Below are 16,238 nucleotides of genomic sequence, written 5' to 3' on the forward strand. Positions count from 1 at the left end.
TTACTGGCTCATTAAATCTTTTTCAAGCCTCGTGGTAGTGGGTGTGTCTCTTCACAGCTCCAGCCCCTCGCCCTGCCCACCAAGGCGTGCAGCGGGGCCCCAGGGCTTGCAGCTCCCAGCCGAGGGAGGAAGAGACGGGCCGGGCGGTCGCTACCCCCCGCCCCCGCTGCCGGAGGGCGGCCTCGGCACCGCCGCGCTGGGCTGGGCCGGGCCGGGGGTGGGAGCCGCGGGCTGGGAGGGGCTCAACCGCCGGAAGGGCTCAGCCGCCGGAAGCCGGAGGAGCGCCCGGAAGGGGGGGGGGGGGATCCTGGTTGGCGGCGGCGGCGGGGCAGTCGGGCGCCGCCATGAGCTGCCTACAGGAGGAGGACGACCCGTACGTGGTGGAGGAGCCCAGCGACGAGGAGCGAGCGCTCAGCAGGTGCTGGAGAGGCCCCGCCGCGGGCGGGCCCGGGCTGCCGCTGCCCTGGCTGAGGCGGGCGGGCCGGGCCTTGTTTTGCCCCGCTGTCGCTTGGCGTGCGGAGGTGCGCCGCGGAGCACGGCAGGCCCGGGTGCGGGGCTCCCCAGGCAGGGAGGCCGGCGGGGCCCGTCTCTTCCTCCCTCCGCCGGGAGCTGCAAGCCCTCGCAGCGCGGCGGGGCTGCCTCACGGGCTGGCCGCCGGGCAGGAGCGCGGCGGTGCCGCCCGGGCTTGTGGGAGGGATCGGGGATCCGCTTCCCTGAAAGCCGACATGTCCAGCCCTGCCGCGCCAGAGCGCGATCGGAGCCCGGCACGGGGGCCCGCTGACCGGCAGGCCGCGGCCAGCCCGCCCAACCTCCTCCCGTTAAAGCCACATTCGCGGCGCCCGGCTGGAACGCCGTTCTAGTCAACACGGCTCCTGTCAGCGCGCCTGTAAGTGCTTCCCGGTGCACCCGCGCAATGCAGTCGTTTGTTTCCCAGATGACTCGGTCAGTGATTTAAAGTGGTTTTCACACTTGTAGCTCGGAGGATGAGGTGGATGTGCTCTTACATGGCACTCCTGACCAGAAGCGGAAGCTGATACGTGAGTGCCTGACAGGGGAGAGCGAGTCTTCCAGTGAGGATGAGTTCCAGAAAGAGATGGAAGCGGAACTGAGCACCACCATGAGGACTATGGAAGGCAAATGGAAATCACCAGAAATGGGTAAATCACACTTAACACCTGCTTGTGTATGAGTGTACCTTAGAAGAAACTTCCCTTTGAACTGTACCCGAGGTTCATCTTGGAAGGAGCGAGCAGCTTTGCTGCTAAAAAGTAGACTGAGTGAAATAACACGAGCAGTGCAGATGACCGTAATGTAGGGAGCTGTGACTTAACTTGCATGTAGAGCAGAGCACTTCTGCATAGAGTAACAAGAACAGAGGTTCATTCTGGGCTGTATACTTGCTGTCGTTTTGGTGGGGTGTCCTTACCACTTGTCTCTCAACTTTCACACCTAGGTACTTCCTCAGGCACTGGGCAGACTGGACCTGCCACCACTTCAAAATACTATGATGACATTTACTTCGATTCTGATTCAGAGGATGAAGATAAAATAGGTAAATGACTGGGGAGAGGAGGACATCTGTACAGTAGTATTCTCTCAAATCATATAGAATCCTCTTGGGGGATTAGGGGTTGTTCCTAAAGGTGGTCTATTGCAAGGGTTTGGAGTGGCGTGTTTTGTGGCATTGCAAGCTAGACCTCTTAGTTTTAGTTTAGATCCACTGCTGTTATGGAAAAGGAAAACTGAAAACCTGGTATTTGGATTATTTAAGCAGAGAATCATCATATGTCTGCTGGATGTAATGTGTGCTTGCACAAATCTTTGTAGTCACACAGGAGGTCCGGAAAAACAGGAAACATCAGCAGCGTCGAATCCTTTCCAATGACGAACTGCTGTACGACCCAGAAGAAGACAGTCGGGACCAAGAGTGGGTGGACTCGCAGAGGAGGGGGTAAGAGACCACACGTTTTTGAATTTTAGGATGCTTAACATAGAATGGAAAGTGTAAATGGAAATGGTGAATATAGACTTGACAGTATAAGGTTTTTCCTCTATGTATTTTGGTTTTTTAATTTACAGCATGGAAATTTGTAAGCCTGTAAAATTTGTGTGTAATGGAAGTTCAGTCTTCAAAACCACACGCTTCTAAAAGTCACAATTTTTTAAAATCAAACCTTCCAAACCCAGTTTTGTCTGTAGAACTCATCTAAACAACCACATTGTAGATGAAAAGTTTGCAGGATTTGCTAACTTCCATTTTTAATGCCCTGTGATACTTTGATTGCTAAACTGGTATCCGTTCCTGGTAAATGTATTTGTGGTTTTGGAAAACTTTGCATTTAGTGGTCTACAAAGCGTTCAGCTGAAACAGCACAAAGCTGCTTTACTGAGTTTTTTGATGGGTGACACAGAAAAATGTTTGCTGCAGCAGAAGTAAAATTCTCCATGTAAATCTGTTGAAAAAGGATAACATTAATGCAGGCTGCCTGCAGAGATTGCACTTGAGACAACTACTTTGTCAGAGGAGTGGGTTGTTAGGCACAAGTTCTCACACTAGATCTGTTTGTTTCACAAAATAAGAATCCTCTCTACAAAGTATGTGAAGATATCTGCATGCATTATTTCCCCCTCCCCCGTTCCCAGTGTGTTTATTTATGTGCTTTGAGTTAGAAAAAAGATCTCCAGAAGGACTCAAAACATTTATGGGTATATTTTAATATTAAAAAGGGGTTGGAGGTTGGATTGATACATCTGACAACAAGGGCACGGAGTTTCATGTTTTGTCTCTTTCTTGAACTGGCAGGTACCGTAATCAAAGAAGCAGAAAGCAGAAGCCCAAACCTTCAGCTGTTCCAAACAGTGATGCTGTTTTGAACTGCCCTGCTTGCATGACAACATTATGCCTGGACTGTCAGAGGTAACTGGTGGACAATAAGGGGTCTTCTGAGAATGTCTTTTTGGTTTCTTTGGCCAGTTGTATTTTTAGTGTGTTGGGTTTGATGGATTGATTTAAACAAGCCTGTCTTGTGTAGTGGAGCTAATAGAAGAGAAGGCAAATATACGTGGTCTAGCCCTAAATCAAATATAAGGGTCAACGCTAGTTTGTCAGGAAGATGATCAGCTTATCCTGCAACAGGGAGATGAGGAGAAACAAGGTAGAACTTCAGCATAGTGGAGAAGGTAAAAGTATTCAACCCCCCCCCCCAACATTTCACAGAGGCTAAACAAGATGTTCAGAGTTGTGGATGGTGCTGGTAGTCTTGGGCTTTTTTGAAAAAGATGTTGGCTTGACGTTGAGACATAGAATTATTCCAGGTTAACTGGTATTTCTGTGTGAAAGTGCCTTGTTTAGGGAAGGATTGTGTATTCTTGCTTGGTTTGAGTCTTAGCAGTAGTGATTTTGAGTCTGGTGACATTAAAACGTGCCTGGAAAGCATTTAGGTGAGAAGCTGTAGCATGTTTTGCAGCTCTGCAGTATCTGACTGCACTGCAAACCTGGTTAGTACTGCCAATGCCAACCCTTGGTAAGAAGTTGAGTCTTCAACTGGGAGTAAAGGAGAAAGAAATCTCATGAAAATGAGGAATAAAGCCTTACTGAGTACTTTTGGTGATTGCAGGTGAATTCCAGAGCAGCCTAAGATCGTCTAAGTACTGAGTGTTATTCCTTGCTCTCTTCCCTTGGCTGGTTATGGTATTCCTTGACCCTGTTCTGTAGTCAAGTATTTCAGTTAGCTAAGCTGATGGGAAACTGTCCACTTCTATTGTCAGACTGGACTTTTGTAGGCTTAATAAGCTGGAATAGTGCAGCACAGAATGACACAAGTGGTAAAGCCTGGAGAAGCGGAGGTTGGACTTCTGCAGCCACCTGTTCTGCTGGTTTAGGCTGCTGTAAAACCCCAGCCTGGGGGATGCTGTGTTGGACTGAACTGAACCCCTGAGTTTTTCTATGTACCCCAGCTATACAGTTGTTACACTGAGGATGGATGAAAATGCATTTTGCATTTTATTACAGACATGCTTTCTCAAGTGTGATGTCCCGGTGTTTGTTTATAAATGAGGAATTTCAGGCTTTCAAGACAGCTTTAGGGTATAAATGCCAGTAATTTGAGTCATTCATGCTCGGAACTTCATGATCTTTGGCCTGTCACCAGCTGCATATTGGGAGTTGGGCTAGATGATCTCCAGAGGTCCCTCCCAACCTGTGCCACTCTGTGGGATATGTAACAATGCATGATTTTGTAGTACCAATACCACTGTACTCTGGGGGCATTGTTTCAGCAAGAACCAGTGTGGTTTTAAAAACACCTTAAAAACAAGACAGATGGCTACAATTTTTTTTTTAATGATCTCTGTAGTTGTGTCTTATGTTTATAAAACTCAGTATTTATTTGGCTTTCAGCCCTTTGGTTTGGTACTTTGGTCCCATTTCCAGTGAGGATAAGTGATTTCTTGGAAGCAGAGTTTTACCAATGACTTGCATTTTCTCCCCTTCTCACAGACATGAATCTTACAAAACACAATACAGAGCCATGTTTGTGATGAACTGCGTCGTTAACAAAGAGGAAATTCTGAAATACAGAAAAAAGCTAAAGAAAAGAAATAAGAAAATGAAGCCCAACAAAGAGACTACCTCTGCAGAATCAAATCAGGAAGAGGAGGAAGTCTATCACCCAGTATTGTGTACTGAATGCTCAACTGAAGTGGCAGTAATGGATAAAGATGAAGTTTTTCACTTCTTCAATGTTCTAGCCAGCCATTGCTAACATGCAAAAGTGGAGGGGGGAAAAAAATCTGGCAGTATTTTGAGGCTCTGTGAAGTATCAGAAATGCAGGTGTGTTTTAGCCTTTTTAAAATATGGTCTCTTAAATGTACATTTTCATCAGAGAACTTTGCAATGGTTGGATTTGTGCAGAGTTTACAAAAGGAATACAGTTAACACTGTACGCTACATTTGAGAGCAGTATTCTGCATCACTGAGGATTTAAATTGTTGTAAATATATGTAAGATCTATGTATTATGACCATTCCCTGTACATACTCTGTTCACTATCTCAGTATATATTGCAACTACTGCTTAGAATAAATACTGTTTAGTAGTAACTGGTTCTCCGTAGCTGTGCTGGTCATTTCTATGGAACACAGTAAGCAACCCTCAGTTGGGACACTCTAGGCTGGCATTCTTGGTAGATCTGCACACAGGTGGGTTTGGTAAGGAAGGATTTGCCATTATATTTGAATTTTTGGCCCCTTAAGATCCCCCAAAATGGGATTATACAGAGTGGAAGATTAGTTTATATCAGGTTTGCTCTCATGGATCATTTAAATTGATGTATTAACACTTAGCAATAGAGTTAAATATGTAAGTGAAGAAAATACTGGATTTTTTTTTTCTGTTGTCCTTTTTCCTTACAATGATACATTTTAAGAAGAAATCTATGGTCAGATCTATGACCACAGAGATAGTTTGTATGCTCTTTCTGTTTCTTTAGTATGTCCACAGCCTCTTTATGGAAGCACAGATTGCTTCTCCTACTTGATACTTGGACTTCTTGCTTAGTCTGAAGCCACTGCAATGTTACCAGTGGATCCTTCCCTCTCTTCTTCCAGGTGTGCACCCAAGAGGTGAACTCTTGGTTTTCCTTAGTGAGTAACATCACCTCTTAAATCCTGGTATTTTTTAACACTTCTCTTTGCACAAGTGTGTGTCTGGAAAAAAAATAACCAGAACATCTTATTTTTATGCTTTTTCTTTTCATAGTACCCAGAAAAACTTGTTATATTGAGGAACTGTTAGAAGTACTTAAGTATAGGAGGCAGACAGCTGAAGATCGTACTTCTTTTGTGCCTTAGATTACAATAGGCTTTGGGTACCTTTTGTAGTGCCTGGTGCTGTATTTTGCTGAACTACACACGCTCATTCTACACAGTGTTACATGAGATCAGGACAAAAAAAATCTATCAGTTTTTCTTACAGGATTATGTGAGGAGAACACTGACATCAAGTTTTCACGTCAGCAGAAACTTCACTTGATGAAGTAGAGAACCGTTGAGGCAGCTGCTGAACGCTTGGCTGGCAGGTGTAGTAGATCTTCTGCGTGTGTGGCCCAGGATCAAAACTGAGCTGTGCTTGTTTTGAGGCTTGGGATCTGCCTAGGAGAGCATCTCAGTCTTGTCACAGCTCCCTACAGTCTGGCTCATTAAACAGAGTGTCTGACTTGGGTGTTGATCTCTACGGGATCATCTACAGTGGCGTACAGTGGTCCTGTGGGCATGGGGAGTATATGGACAATGGTGAATGTATCAAGAAATGCTTCTCCTTGACAGAAGTGTGGAGGAGCAGGTGTGATTGAGGATGGTAACTGTGCCACAGGGCATGTTGGCCCCCATGTAGCTGTCCTCGCGTTCCAGGTGCTGCGCGAAGGCTCTGCGTAGTGCCAGGTTAAGAAGCTGGTACTGAGCTACTGGAAACATGAACAGGTGGGAACACAGTTCAAGGGCTCAAGTGTCAAAATAGGTGGTAGCAGGAGGAGCAACAGGTGATGGCAGTCCCTAAGCAGGGGTAGAATGGAGCTAGTGAAGGAGGGGAAACTGTACAGAGGAATATTGTCAAGTGACAGTTGAATAGGGACAGAAAAAAAACTTGTCTCATGAGTCTGCACCATACTGAAAAGGTGTAAGGGGCCTGGGTACCACATGGAGGGTAGGCCAGATGTAGCTGGAGGTTTCGAAGCTGGTGTGCCTCAATGTTACCTTTCCTTTCACCTCAGGTTCCTATTTGCTGCTGCCTTCTGCTTGAATTACAGAGCTGCTTCTTGGGAAATGTTGGAACAGGCAGGTCTGGGACTCGTTTGCCCCACATTGGCGATGCTCTTGCAGCTTTGAATGGGAGTGAGTAATGTTTTAGTTGCACCAACTACCACACTTGTCCTTGAACTCTGTACGTGTTTAGATAGAAAGGAAGCTTTTGTGATCACAGCTGCCTTTTCAAGCAGCAACACCAACGCATGACTCCTCCAGCAGCAATCACAACAAGTGGCAGCAGTCTTGGATGGGGACAAGAGCTCCTCTAGCCAGCTGTGGGTGTATTAATCCTGTGGACACTCCCATTTCTTCTTGTGCTGAAATAAATGTGCACAGATAAAGTATGTCTTCTGGTTGAATTGAATCTCTTTTAAAAAGGGATTTAATTTGAAAGGGCAAACTAGTTTAGTATTCAGTTTTCTTTCCCACATGGTTTTCTTTCTCAGAGATACCTTCTGGCACTGTAGTTATATTTTACAGCTGGGTAAGTAACTCACAGTCTCAGCAGGGTGCACATCTATCCCTTTGGTTTCCAGTGTACTAACAGAAGCTGGGAATGGGGTGGCAGCAAGAACAGAATCACGCTTCTCAACTGCAGATTCACAACGTGAGCGCAGTGGGCGGTGCCATTTCCTAACCTACGGTGTGAGTCCTGTGTCTGGTGGAGTGCCAGAGTAAGTTGCCAACAGCCTCTCTAATAATCATCTGGTCCCAGGCCAGCCTGAGACTTTCTCCTTATCTTAGGCCAATTAGCACCCAGGGCAGGGGTGCCCCACACCCGCAGGTTTCTGACCCCAAGGGCCTTCTGGAAGGGCAAAGTTAACAACGGTTACAGTAAACAGCTGCTTTATCACCGCTTGCTTTTCCCTATTCACACGGGATTAATCCAGTCAACGGTTAGTCAGCGCCCCGGTTACACCAGCCCTGGCTCCGGGCGAGCTTCCCCCTGACAAGGGAAGGCGCGGAAGGTGCGGATTCACCCTACCCCCAGCCCGGCCTCCGGGTCTCCCCGAACTCCCAGAACGTCACTTTAAACAGGATGAGAGGAAACAGGCGGCGGCTCCCGTTAGGCTGGCTCGGACGGGAGGTTCGCTCCAAGTTCACGGTCAGCCAGGCCGTTACCCAGACCGGACAGGAGCCGCCGCCGCGCACCGCCGGGTCGCAACGTCCTGCGGGTTTGACGGCCCGGGCGCGCTGGGGCGTGTGGCCGCGCCCGCTCCGCGCCGGATGGAGGCCGGCTGTGGCTGCGCAATGAAGCCCCGTCCCTGAGCCGCCCACAGGCCCCGCCGCCTTCGGTACCGGGGCTGGGCCTGGCGGCGGCGGCGGCGGAGGAGGAGGAGGAGGAGGGCGGGCCCCGGGCTGCCACCGCCCCTTGTCTTCGCTCGGCCTGGGCCCGGCGCAGGGCCGCTGGAGGGCGGGGAGAGCGTGGGGCGCGCCATGGCGCTGGGCTCGGCCTGGAAGCAGATGTCGTGGCTGTACTACCAGTACCTGCTGGTCACCGCGCTCTACATGCTGGAGCCCTGGGAGCGCACCGTCTTCAGTATCCTTCTGCCGGCCGGACCCTGCCCGCGGGGCCTGGCGGGGCGGGCGCGTGTGTGTGCGCGGCGTTGGGGGCCCGGGGGGGGGCTGTGCTCCCCCTGCCGCGCTGTGCCCGGCGCCGGGGCCGCCCCGCCGGCCGTGCCGCCGCTTCCCCGGCGGGTGCGATGCCGGGCGGGCGGCCCCGTGCCGGGGAAACGCCTGTGCCGTGGCCGTGCTGGGAACGGCTGGCCGCCGGCGGGGCTGCCGAAGGTGGGGTGGGGTGGCGAGGGGCGAGGGGACGAGGGTCGGGCCGGGGAGGGGAGGGCAGCGGAGCGGGGCTGTGCCGTGCCGTGCTGGGGGGCGGGTGGCCTGAGGCGGCCGGTGTCCGCGGTGGGCAGAGGAGCGGGACCCTCCCTCCGGGACTGGGGCTAAGGCTCCTCACCCGCCCAAGCTATCGCGCTGCCCGGGTTGGGGAATAGCCCCGCGCCGGTGTTCCGCATCCTGTCCCTGGCCGTCTGGGTCCGTTGCTCCTCGGGCATGAGTTTGTATCTCGCAGTTATTTCTTCTTTTAATTTTTCTTCTGCGGAGTTTCTCCTGTCTTTTGCGGTGAAATCTCGAGGCTTGAGCGAAGCACAGGTGCCTTTCCTTAATCCTTTCGTGGTTTTGCCTAGTGGAAAGTAAATGTGTGCGCTGTAAAACCTTCCAAGCTTTTGTTTGCACGGTGCTTGACTTGTATTCGACGAGTATTCAGTCCCTGAGCCGGTAAACTTGCTTGGCTCTTTTGGAGTGGAAGAACTTGATAGATGCTAATGGGAAGGCATCTGTAGGAAGGCTGGTTTTAGAGTTGCTTCTTTATGTAGCCCTTTCATAAAGGCAGTATAGTCTCTCAAGTGTTGCTACGACATCACAAGTATTTTTCACTTAAGTGTGGCTCTTTTGATCCCGACTTAAAATGATATCTCTCGTGAATGACCCTGAGCCATCTTCAGTTAATGTGGAGAGGCAAAGAGAGGAATTAACCGAAGCATTAACAAAGACAGGGTGTAGTGAGAAGATGCTTTTACTGAGATACTGGTCAGTTTTGTAAAGGAACTCACACTTGTTATGGAAAAGCGATTGCTCAAGTTGTGTGAGGAGACTTCCCCCCACCCATCCCCCAAAGTCAGCAGAGGTGTAAGATAACTTACTATTTCTCTTCTCTAGTGTATACAGACTTACTGTGCACGGTTGTTGAGATAGGGGCTCTTGCCTTCAAACTGTTGTGCTCCTTGCTAATGTACCCCCCTCTCTTTATGCCATGTCCGTGTCACTGAGGAAACTTCATCTTTGCTGTTTCTGCAATTACCTTAGTCATTAGTACTTTCTCTGTCTTTTCTCTTAGCCATGCAGCTTTTTAACTTCTGCAAAATATTTAAGCAAATGAAAGTGTGTGTACCTGTTTACTTTTATAAATTGCTTGTATTGCAGTGAAGCAGTTGCCACAACTTACAGATGTCGTGAGTGACACAAGTGTGGCTTGCAGCCTTAGGTTAGCAGAAGTGGTTTTGTCCTCAGTCTGGACACTTTCACCATAGGTGGCCCAGGTCTGCTGGGTGCTGTACAGATGCAGCACTGATGCACTGGCCTTGGGAGCTGACAGTGTGTGGCTCTGCTGTGTGTCTCGCTGCTGCTTGTGCACCAGAAGCAGGAGTGAGCATTGATACGGAAACGTGGATTTATGAGTTGACCTTCATTTTAGTATCACTTGCTCTATAATCTTCTGGGACTAAAAATATACCAAGCAGCTAGGATGCTCTAATAAGCACAGCTTATACCTCTGCTGTTCCATGGTGAAGTCGGTCATAGAGCATTTGTTCCACTAATGCTGCAGGGACTTGATTTCTCCAAGACACAGAACGAGTGCAGCTCCTCTGGTTTCCCCTGTGGAAACCGATACTGCTGTTCAGGGTTATCATGCTTGTTAATCTCCCGTGCTTTTTATAGTGTTTCTGTCTAAGTTTACTGAATCGCTGCAGGTAGTCGGATGAAATCAACAGGTTGTTAGTGATTTCAAGTACTTTTGAATTTCTGTAACCTTAAATGGCGTAATTTTTCAGTAATCTAATGCCATAATTTCTGTAGATGAAGCTTCAAGAACCCTAGACCTCGACAAAGGTTTGGCTGTACCTATGCTTTATGAGCTATCATCTCGCTTCTCTATATTACGTTTACAAAAGGCCTCTGTTAGGAGTTCAACTAATAAAATGGTCATCTTAAGATTTCTTGGCAGATAGCTTCACGTGAAGTTTGTTTTGCAGTGCAATCTGCTATGGTAAAGTACTGACGAGTGTACGGTTACCTACACAGCTTGACTCAAAGCCGTACTGATGCCCCGTGGCTTTGTGAGTGAAGTAGTTAAAGGTGCATGTCATGATGTACTCCTTGTGGTTTCTTTTTGTTAGCTTGAAGTACTGCCAGTCAACACACAATTTGAGCTGCTTTCCCATGAGGAAGGGTCTGAGCATGCTTTTAAGGGCACGTAGCGATAGGACGAGAGGGAGTGTTTTAAAACTAGAGCAGGGGAGGTTTAGATTAGACATTAGGAAGAAGCTCTTCAATATGAGGGGGTGAAATGCTGGAAGAGGTTTCCCAGAGAGATGATGGAGGCCCCATCCCTGGAGACGTTCAAGGTCAGGCTTGGTGAAGCTCTGAGCAACCTGATCTAGTAAAGGTGTCCCTACCTACTGCAGGGGGGTCTGACTAGGTGACCTTTAATGGTCCCTTCCAACCTAACCCATTCTGTGATATGTGATGGAGAAGCGAACCAAATAAAGTAGTGACTTGGAGCCTAGCGGGCACTGGCAGCTGGAAAGGGGTTTAAGGTTTCCTGACTTTATTACACTAACAAACCAACTTTCACACCAGATGTTTTGTGCATCATAAATTCAATTTATTAGGTCATTCTATTCGTAGGAGTTTGAGGTCAGTGTCTACTGCTGTCTGCTTAAAAAATAAGTAGATCATCTGTGAGTGAGAACTCTTACTCAGTACAGTTCCTCGTACTGCTGTGGGTCTGGGTTTTTTGTGAAGGTTGACAGTTTTTCTGCTTGGCTGAACAGGGCTGGCTTCTGCATGACTTGCTGAACACCATGGAGGATGCGTGTACAAATGTGTATTCCTGGTGCCCAGTTTCTGTTCCTCCGTCACGCGTCCCATACGTTGGCCTGTCGCCTCGTGTCCGTCACAAGGCAGTGGATAACGTGCAAGGCATCATTCCATAGTTCAGGTAATCGCTTCTGCCTGTGTTGCAGTTTCCAACATCAGTTGGACCTTCCTGTAGCTGCAGTTGCTGAATACAGCCGACCTTGTCTGATTTGAAAATGTAACGCTCCAAGGCAGCTACCAGGGGAAGCTTTAATGCTGTAGTTACGCGGTGTCTAATGCGCTTTCTATTTCAAATGCTCCTTTTCCTCAACTGTGGCTCAGATTCTATGCTAGTGTCTATTGTTGGGATGGCGCTGTACACGGGCTATGTGTTCATGCCTCAGCACATCATGGCGATACTGCACTACTTCGAAATCGTGCAGTGATGAAGAACCTACTCTCCAGAAGCAACCGGGCTTTGAAACCTCGTCTACGCAGAAGAATGAACCTCTTAGTTTTAACAAGACTCCTACTGATGTCAGAAAGACACAATTATGACTCTGAAGGCTAGGAAACGAGATATGTAGAGCAGGGACGTGAGATGTCCCCTTTGCTGTGTTCATCCCGTTTAATTTTACAAGATCTGCCCTTGTATAGTAGTTTTGTCTACTTTAACATTGTGATTGTACTTTGATATCAGTATTTTCTTAACTTTGTGACAGTTTCAATATTGCACTGTGAAAGCTTTTCTTAATTGTAATTTTGAGTAAATCTTAATTGCCTTCTATTTTTAATCGGAAAGTCATCTTATTAAATGGGGCTTAAAGCTTTTGCTATTGTATGGTATGTATTTGCCTGGATATTTCTATTAATGCATTTTGTAAGAATAACATCTAGATTCCTATTAGAGACGTGGAGATACTCGTCTAAGGCTATTTACAAAGCTAGTTTGTATGACTGAACTCAGGTGTACCGTTTGCTGTCCAGCCATTGTTCAGAGGTATGTTTGTGTGTATCACATTTGGAATTATCAGCTGTCTCAAATTTCTCTATTCCACCCGTTGGTAGAGAACAGGGGGAGATGAGGTGTTGAGGCAGAGTGAAGACCCCATTCCTCATGTTTGGAGTAGAGTTGTGGTTCTGGGCTTTATCAGGGAGGGGGGGAAAGGACTTTTCTTTACTCATGTTTGCCCATGTAAGTCTTTGGGGTAGCATTTAAATCAACCCTGTTTTTCTAGCTACTGATTCAATTGTACTTTTTCAGGATGCTTTATTACGTCCCAGTGGTTATGGTTTTCAGCTGATTTTCACTCAACAGTGTAACTATGTCTAGGTTTTAAAGGGGTTTTCTATTGCTGCTACCATTCCAGACACGTTCTAGCTACAAATGACCAAAACCTAGGGGTTTAAGTGGACTTGAGTTCCAACTACAGCAATAAGGAGCTGAATACTTGGCTGAAGTCCTGTCTTTCTTTTTTTTTTTTTTTAATAGGGATTTTTTCAGTTTTGTATTCTGAATTGTAAGATGGTGACAACTTAACTTTCCTAAGTGGAGGATTTTTTTTTTTTTGTGGTTGTTTAAAAAATAAAAGTTTAAAAGCAGAGCTTTGATGCAAAACTTTATTTGGGAAGTCAGTGTGTTTCTGAATGCTGCTTGATTTTTCTCCAAAGGGTGAAAAATGACACATGATCAAAGAATTGAGTTGGTTTATTTTAATGGCCCAATAATAATAGGTAGTTAGATCTTTTATGCAGCTTCTATTAAAATCAGGAATTATACCTAAGTTGTACAGCTAAATTGTTCTATAAAGATGCTGTCTTTTAGGCTCATTTAATTTTCCCAAGTGCATACTTAGGAGAAAGGAGCGGGTTTCTCCCCTGTGTTTAAGAACTTTAGGTGCATCTGATTAAAACCTCCATTCTTACCTTGGGAGCTATAAACAGTGGGCCTTAAACTCACTGGGTGAACCCTGGCTTTACTGAAGTTGGTAGGAATCCCCCTCTAAATCGGTGCCTTTGCTTATTAATACCCAGCTATCTAAACATAGGTATGTTTTTGGGGTGGGGTTTTTTAATGTATCCAGAGTTGAATGTGAGTATTTTAAGCATATATGGAGCTAATGATAAGTTAACAGACTGTTTTTGAAGTAATGTAGCATAATTGACTGCTCAATTGACAGTGTGATCTTTTTATGCAAACTACTGTGATTGATACGTATCTAATGCTGAGAGAGGATTTTAGTTATATGAGGTGGGAGAAAAGCCCTTCTGTGCAACAGCATTATGTAGTTAAGCATGACTTTTAATTGTGAAAGGTTTTATAAAAGGGCTTCCATATACCAACTTTTATTAGAAGAAGTCTGCAGCCACTTGAGTTGCTTTGGAGTGATCGATTGCATGCTTGAATCAGTTTGCTAATTTGAGTACAGTCTTTTCCAGCTTTTTTTTTTAAATTAAGAATCTCATAGTCTTGGACTGTACATTTAGATTCCTGATACTTTGTTAAAGATGGAATCATTTAATTAATAAAACACCACTTGTTACTAGAGTTTGAATTTCTAGAAGAAGGTCACTGCAACACGTCCTCTTCAAAGTTTATCTAGTGAAGAGAGGGGCTTAAGGGGTGGTAAGTGGGAAGCAGAGTGAGTTTTATTTTTAAAAGCAAAGGTCTTGGTAGGGATTTAGTTGATCACTACTTTTGAGTAAGAATGGAATCGTAAGGCTACCAAGTTGTTTTCCCGCTGCAGTCTGCTTCATCATCACGTTAGTTGGGGGGATCATACCCTCCTTGTGATAGAGCCCTAAGCTTTTTCTGTGCAAGCTGGAGGTAGAAGGCAGCTTAAATACCATTTGGAGGCAGCTGGTCAGTTCTGATTCTGTTTAAACAGGGATATAATTATTGAGCCATTGGTAATCTAGATAAAGTTGGAAAAAAATGTGGGAAATGAGGGGAAAAAAAGTAATTGGAGAGCCTTGCAAGTTGTTTTATGCTAGTCTTCTAATAGTAACAGCTCTTGGGGTGTGGATTGCATCAACAGAAAGAAGTGTTTAAGAATGCATGAACTGTGTTACATCACAACTGATAATGCCATCCCCTGCCTGAGGCTAGCAGAAGGTGTGGTGGGGCATCCCCTCCTGGTGGGATGACTTGCTGTGCTGGTAGCCCTGGCAGGAGCCTGCATAGCCTGTGGCCCTGGTGACTTCCAGAGCTGGCTCTGCAGAGGTATCCTGGCTGACATGAGGGCTGGGTGCTGTGGAAATAATCATTAAAAACCTTTGCAGTAGGAGCTGCCAGAACCAAATGAGAAAAGAGAGACTTGGAACAAGTTAGTCTGGATCTAGAAACAGGTGCAGGATGTGTGTGCCTGGAAGCCCTGGATCAGTTGCATTTTTTTATAGATGTATATATTTAGTTACTTATACACTTAGACACACACACACATAAACTATTTCATGTCAGAAATTACTGTGTAGCAATTGGCTTGGAGACAGAGGCTGTGGGTTGGTTTGTTGGTTTTTTTTCCTGTTTTCTTAACTATCCTGGGAAAGTAAACACTAGAGAATCCTAGAGGGAGACTATCTGCAAAATGTAGTGAGAAAACCTTTTGTCTCTTTGTGTAAATACTTAATATGAAAAAAAAACCCCAAGTGTGCAAGGACCACAGCTCTATAAAGGTGAGTCTTGTGTGATAGCTGTGCGCTGTATGGGAAAGGCTGGGTGAACTCGGGCTTTTCAGCCTGGAGAAAAGAAGACTGAGAGGGGATCTGATTAATGTCTATAAATATCTGAAGTGTGGGAGACAGAGGGAAATAACCAGCCTCGTTTCTATGGTCTGTGGGGACAGGACAAGGGGCAGTGGCTGCAAGTTGGAGCACAGGAGGTTCCACCCCAACATGGGGAAGAACTTTTCCCCAGTGAGGGTGAGGGAGCCCTGGGACAGGCTGCCCAGGGGGTGGTGGAGTCTCCATCTCTGGGAGACATTCAAGACCTGTCTGGACGCCGACCTGTGCAATATGAGCTGGGGAGCTGCTTTGGCAGGGGGGTTGGACCCGATGGTCTCTTGAGGTGCAGCTGGTATGGCGATGTGAACCGTTGCCCTGTTTCCTTTGGGTGCAGTTGTGAAGTGTGCATTGTAAATACTGAAGAAGGGGAACCTGCTGTTGCCTAACAACAAATAAAGGTTATATGGAGGTGAGGAGACATGGCTTAGAGGTACAATACCATGGAATTAGTGGGGTGTGCACAGAGCTGTGGAGACAGCAGCCACCCTGTGAAGTATCAGACTGTCATACTCTGGAGGTTCTCTTCACCTGCTAATTTCCCCGTGTGTTCTACAACTGGTATTGTAGGAAAACAGTTTCTTCCTCTCTTGCCACCATGTTGTCCTGACTTCAGTGGGTTGGATTTTTGGGGTGGGTTTTTTTTAAGACAAAAGCATGAAGCTTTCTGCCTGTTTTGTGTGGTTTCTCTGATTAACCTGCTAGGTCAAGCTTTAAACAGCAGTCATTGCTGAGCACTGTCTTTTCTGCCTCTTGTGTGTGTAATGGTGAAAATCAGGCGTCAGAGTCCAGAGCTGTATCCAACTTAATGTAATGGGGAGAGATGAAGTTCTAGATCCTGATGTGGGACTTCAGCAGAAACCCTTCTGCTTTTCATAACCTCCAGTGTGCCATCACAAGTCCTCCAATCCATCTGAACTGTCGTTGCATGATTGTTGGTTGACAGCAGGCTGAATATGAGCCAGCAGTGTGCCCAGGCAGCCAAGAAGGCCAATAGCATCTTGGCTTGTATCAA

The 16,238-nt window shown here is 46.8% G+C and overlaps 2 protein-coding genes across 2 annotated transcripts; both read left to right on the forward strand.

Annotated features, from left to right (window-relative positions):
- Window positions 1–304: 304 nt before the first annotated feature.
- EAPP (E2F associated phosphoprotein) lies at window positions 305–5,095 on the forward strand. The gene is made up of 6 exons (XM_084263992.1): window positions 305–418; window positions 976–1,157; window positions 1,454–1,552; window positions 1,828–1,951; window positions 2,804–2,917; window positions 4,499–5,095. The coding sequence occupies exons 1-6, from the start codon at window positions 345–347 to the stop codon at window positions 4,761–4,763; spliced, it is 858 nt and encodes a 285-aa protein (XP_084120118.1). The 5' UTR covers window positions 305–344; the 3' UTR covers window positions 4,764–5,095.
- A 3,111-nt stretch (window positions 5,096–8,206) lies between these two features.
- SPTSSA (serine palmitoyltransferase small subunit A) lies at window positions 8,207–13,047 on the forward strand. Its single transcript, XM_084264013.1, has 2 exons — window positions 8,207–8,342; window positions 11,786–13,047. The coding sequence occupies exons 1-2, from the start codon at window positions 8,240–8,242 to the stop codon at window positions 11,887–11,889; spliced, it is 207 nt and encodes a 68-aa protein (XP_084120139.1). The 5' UTR covers window positions 8,207–8,239; the 3' UTR covers window positions 11,890–13,047.
- The last annotated feature ends 3,191 nt before the right edge of the window (window positions 13,048–16,238 follow it).

Source organism: Gallinula chloropus (genome assembly GCF_964237585.1).
Source record: "Gallinula chloropus genome assembly, chromosome: 4".
In the NCBI taxonomy this organism is placed as follows: domain Eukaryota; kingdom Metazoa; phylum Chordata; class Aves; order Gruiformes; family Rallidae; genus Gallinula; species Gallinula chloropus.

What these genes read in the sequence shown, in the direction of transcription:
- EAPP (XM_084263992.1), top strand. Translation starts at nt 345, where the DNA reads ATGAGCTGCCTACAGGAGGAGGACGACCCGTACGTGGTGGAGGAGCCC. An exon ending in ATGGAAATCACCAGAAATGG is followed by an intron (nt 1,158 to 1,453) that starts GTAAATCACACT and finishes TTTCACACCTAG; the next exon opens with GTACTTCCTCAGGCACTGGG. An exon ending in TTATGCCTGGACTGTCAGAG is followed by an intron (nt 2,918 to 4,498) that starts GTAACTGGTGGA and finishes CCCTTCTCACAG; the next exon opens with ACATGAATCTTACAAAACAC.
- SPTSSA (XM_084264013.1), top strand. Translation starts at nt 8,240, where the DNA reads ATGGCGCTGGGCTCGGCCTGGAAGCAGATGTCGTGGCTGTACTACCAG. An exon ending in CTGGGAGCGCACCGTCTTCA is followed by an intron (nt 8,343 to 11,785) that starts GTATCCTTCTGC and finishes ACTGTGGCTCAG; the next exon opens with ATTCTATGCTAGTGTCTATT.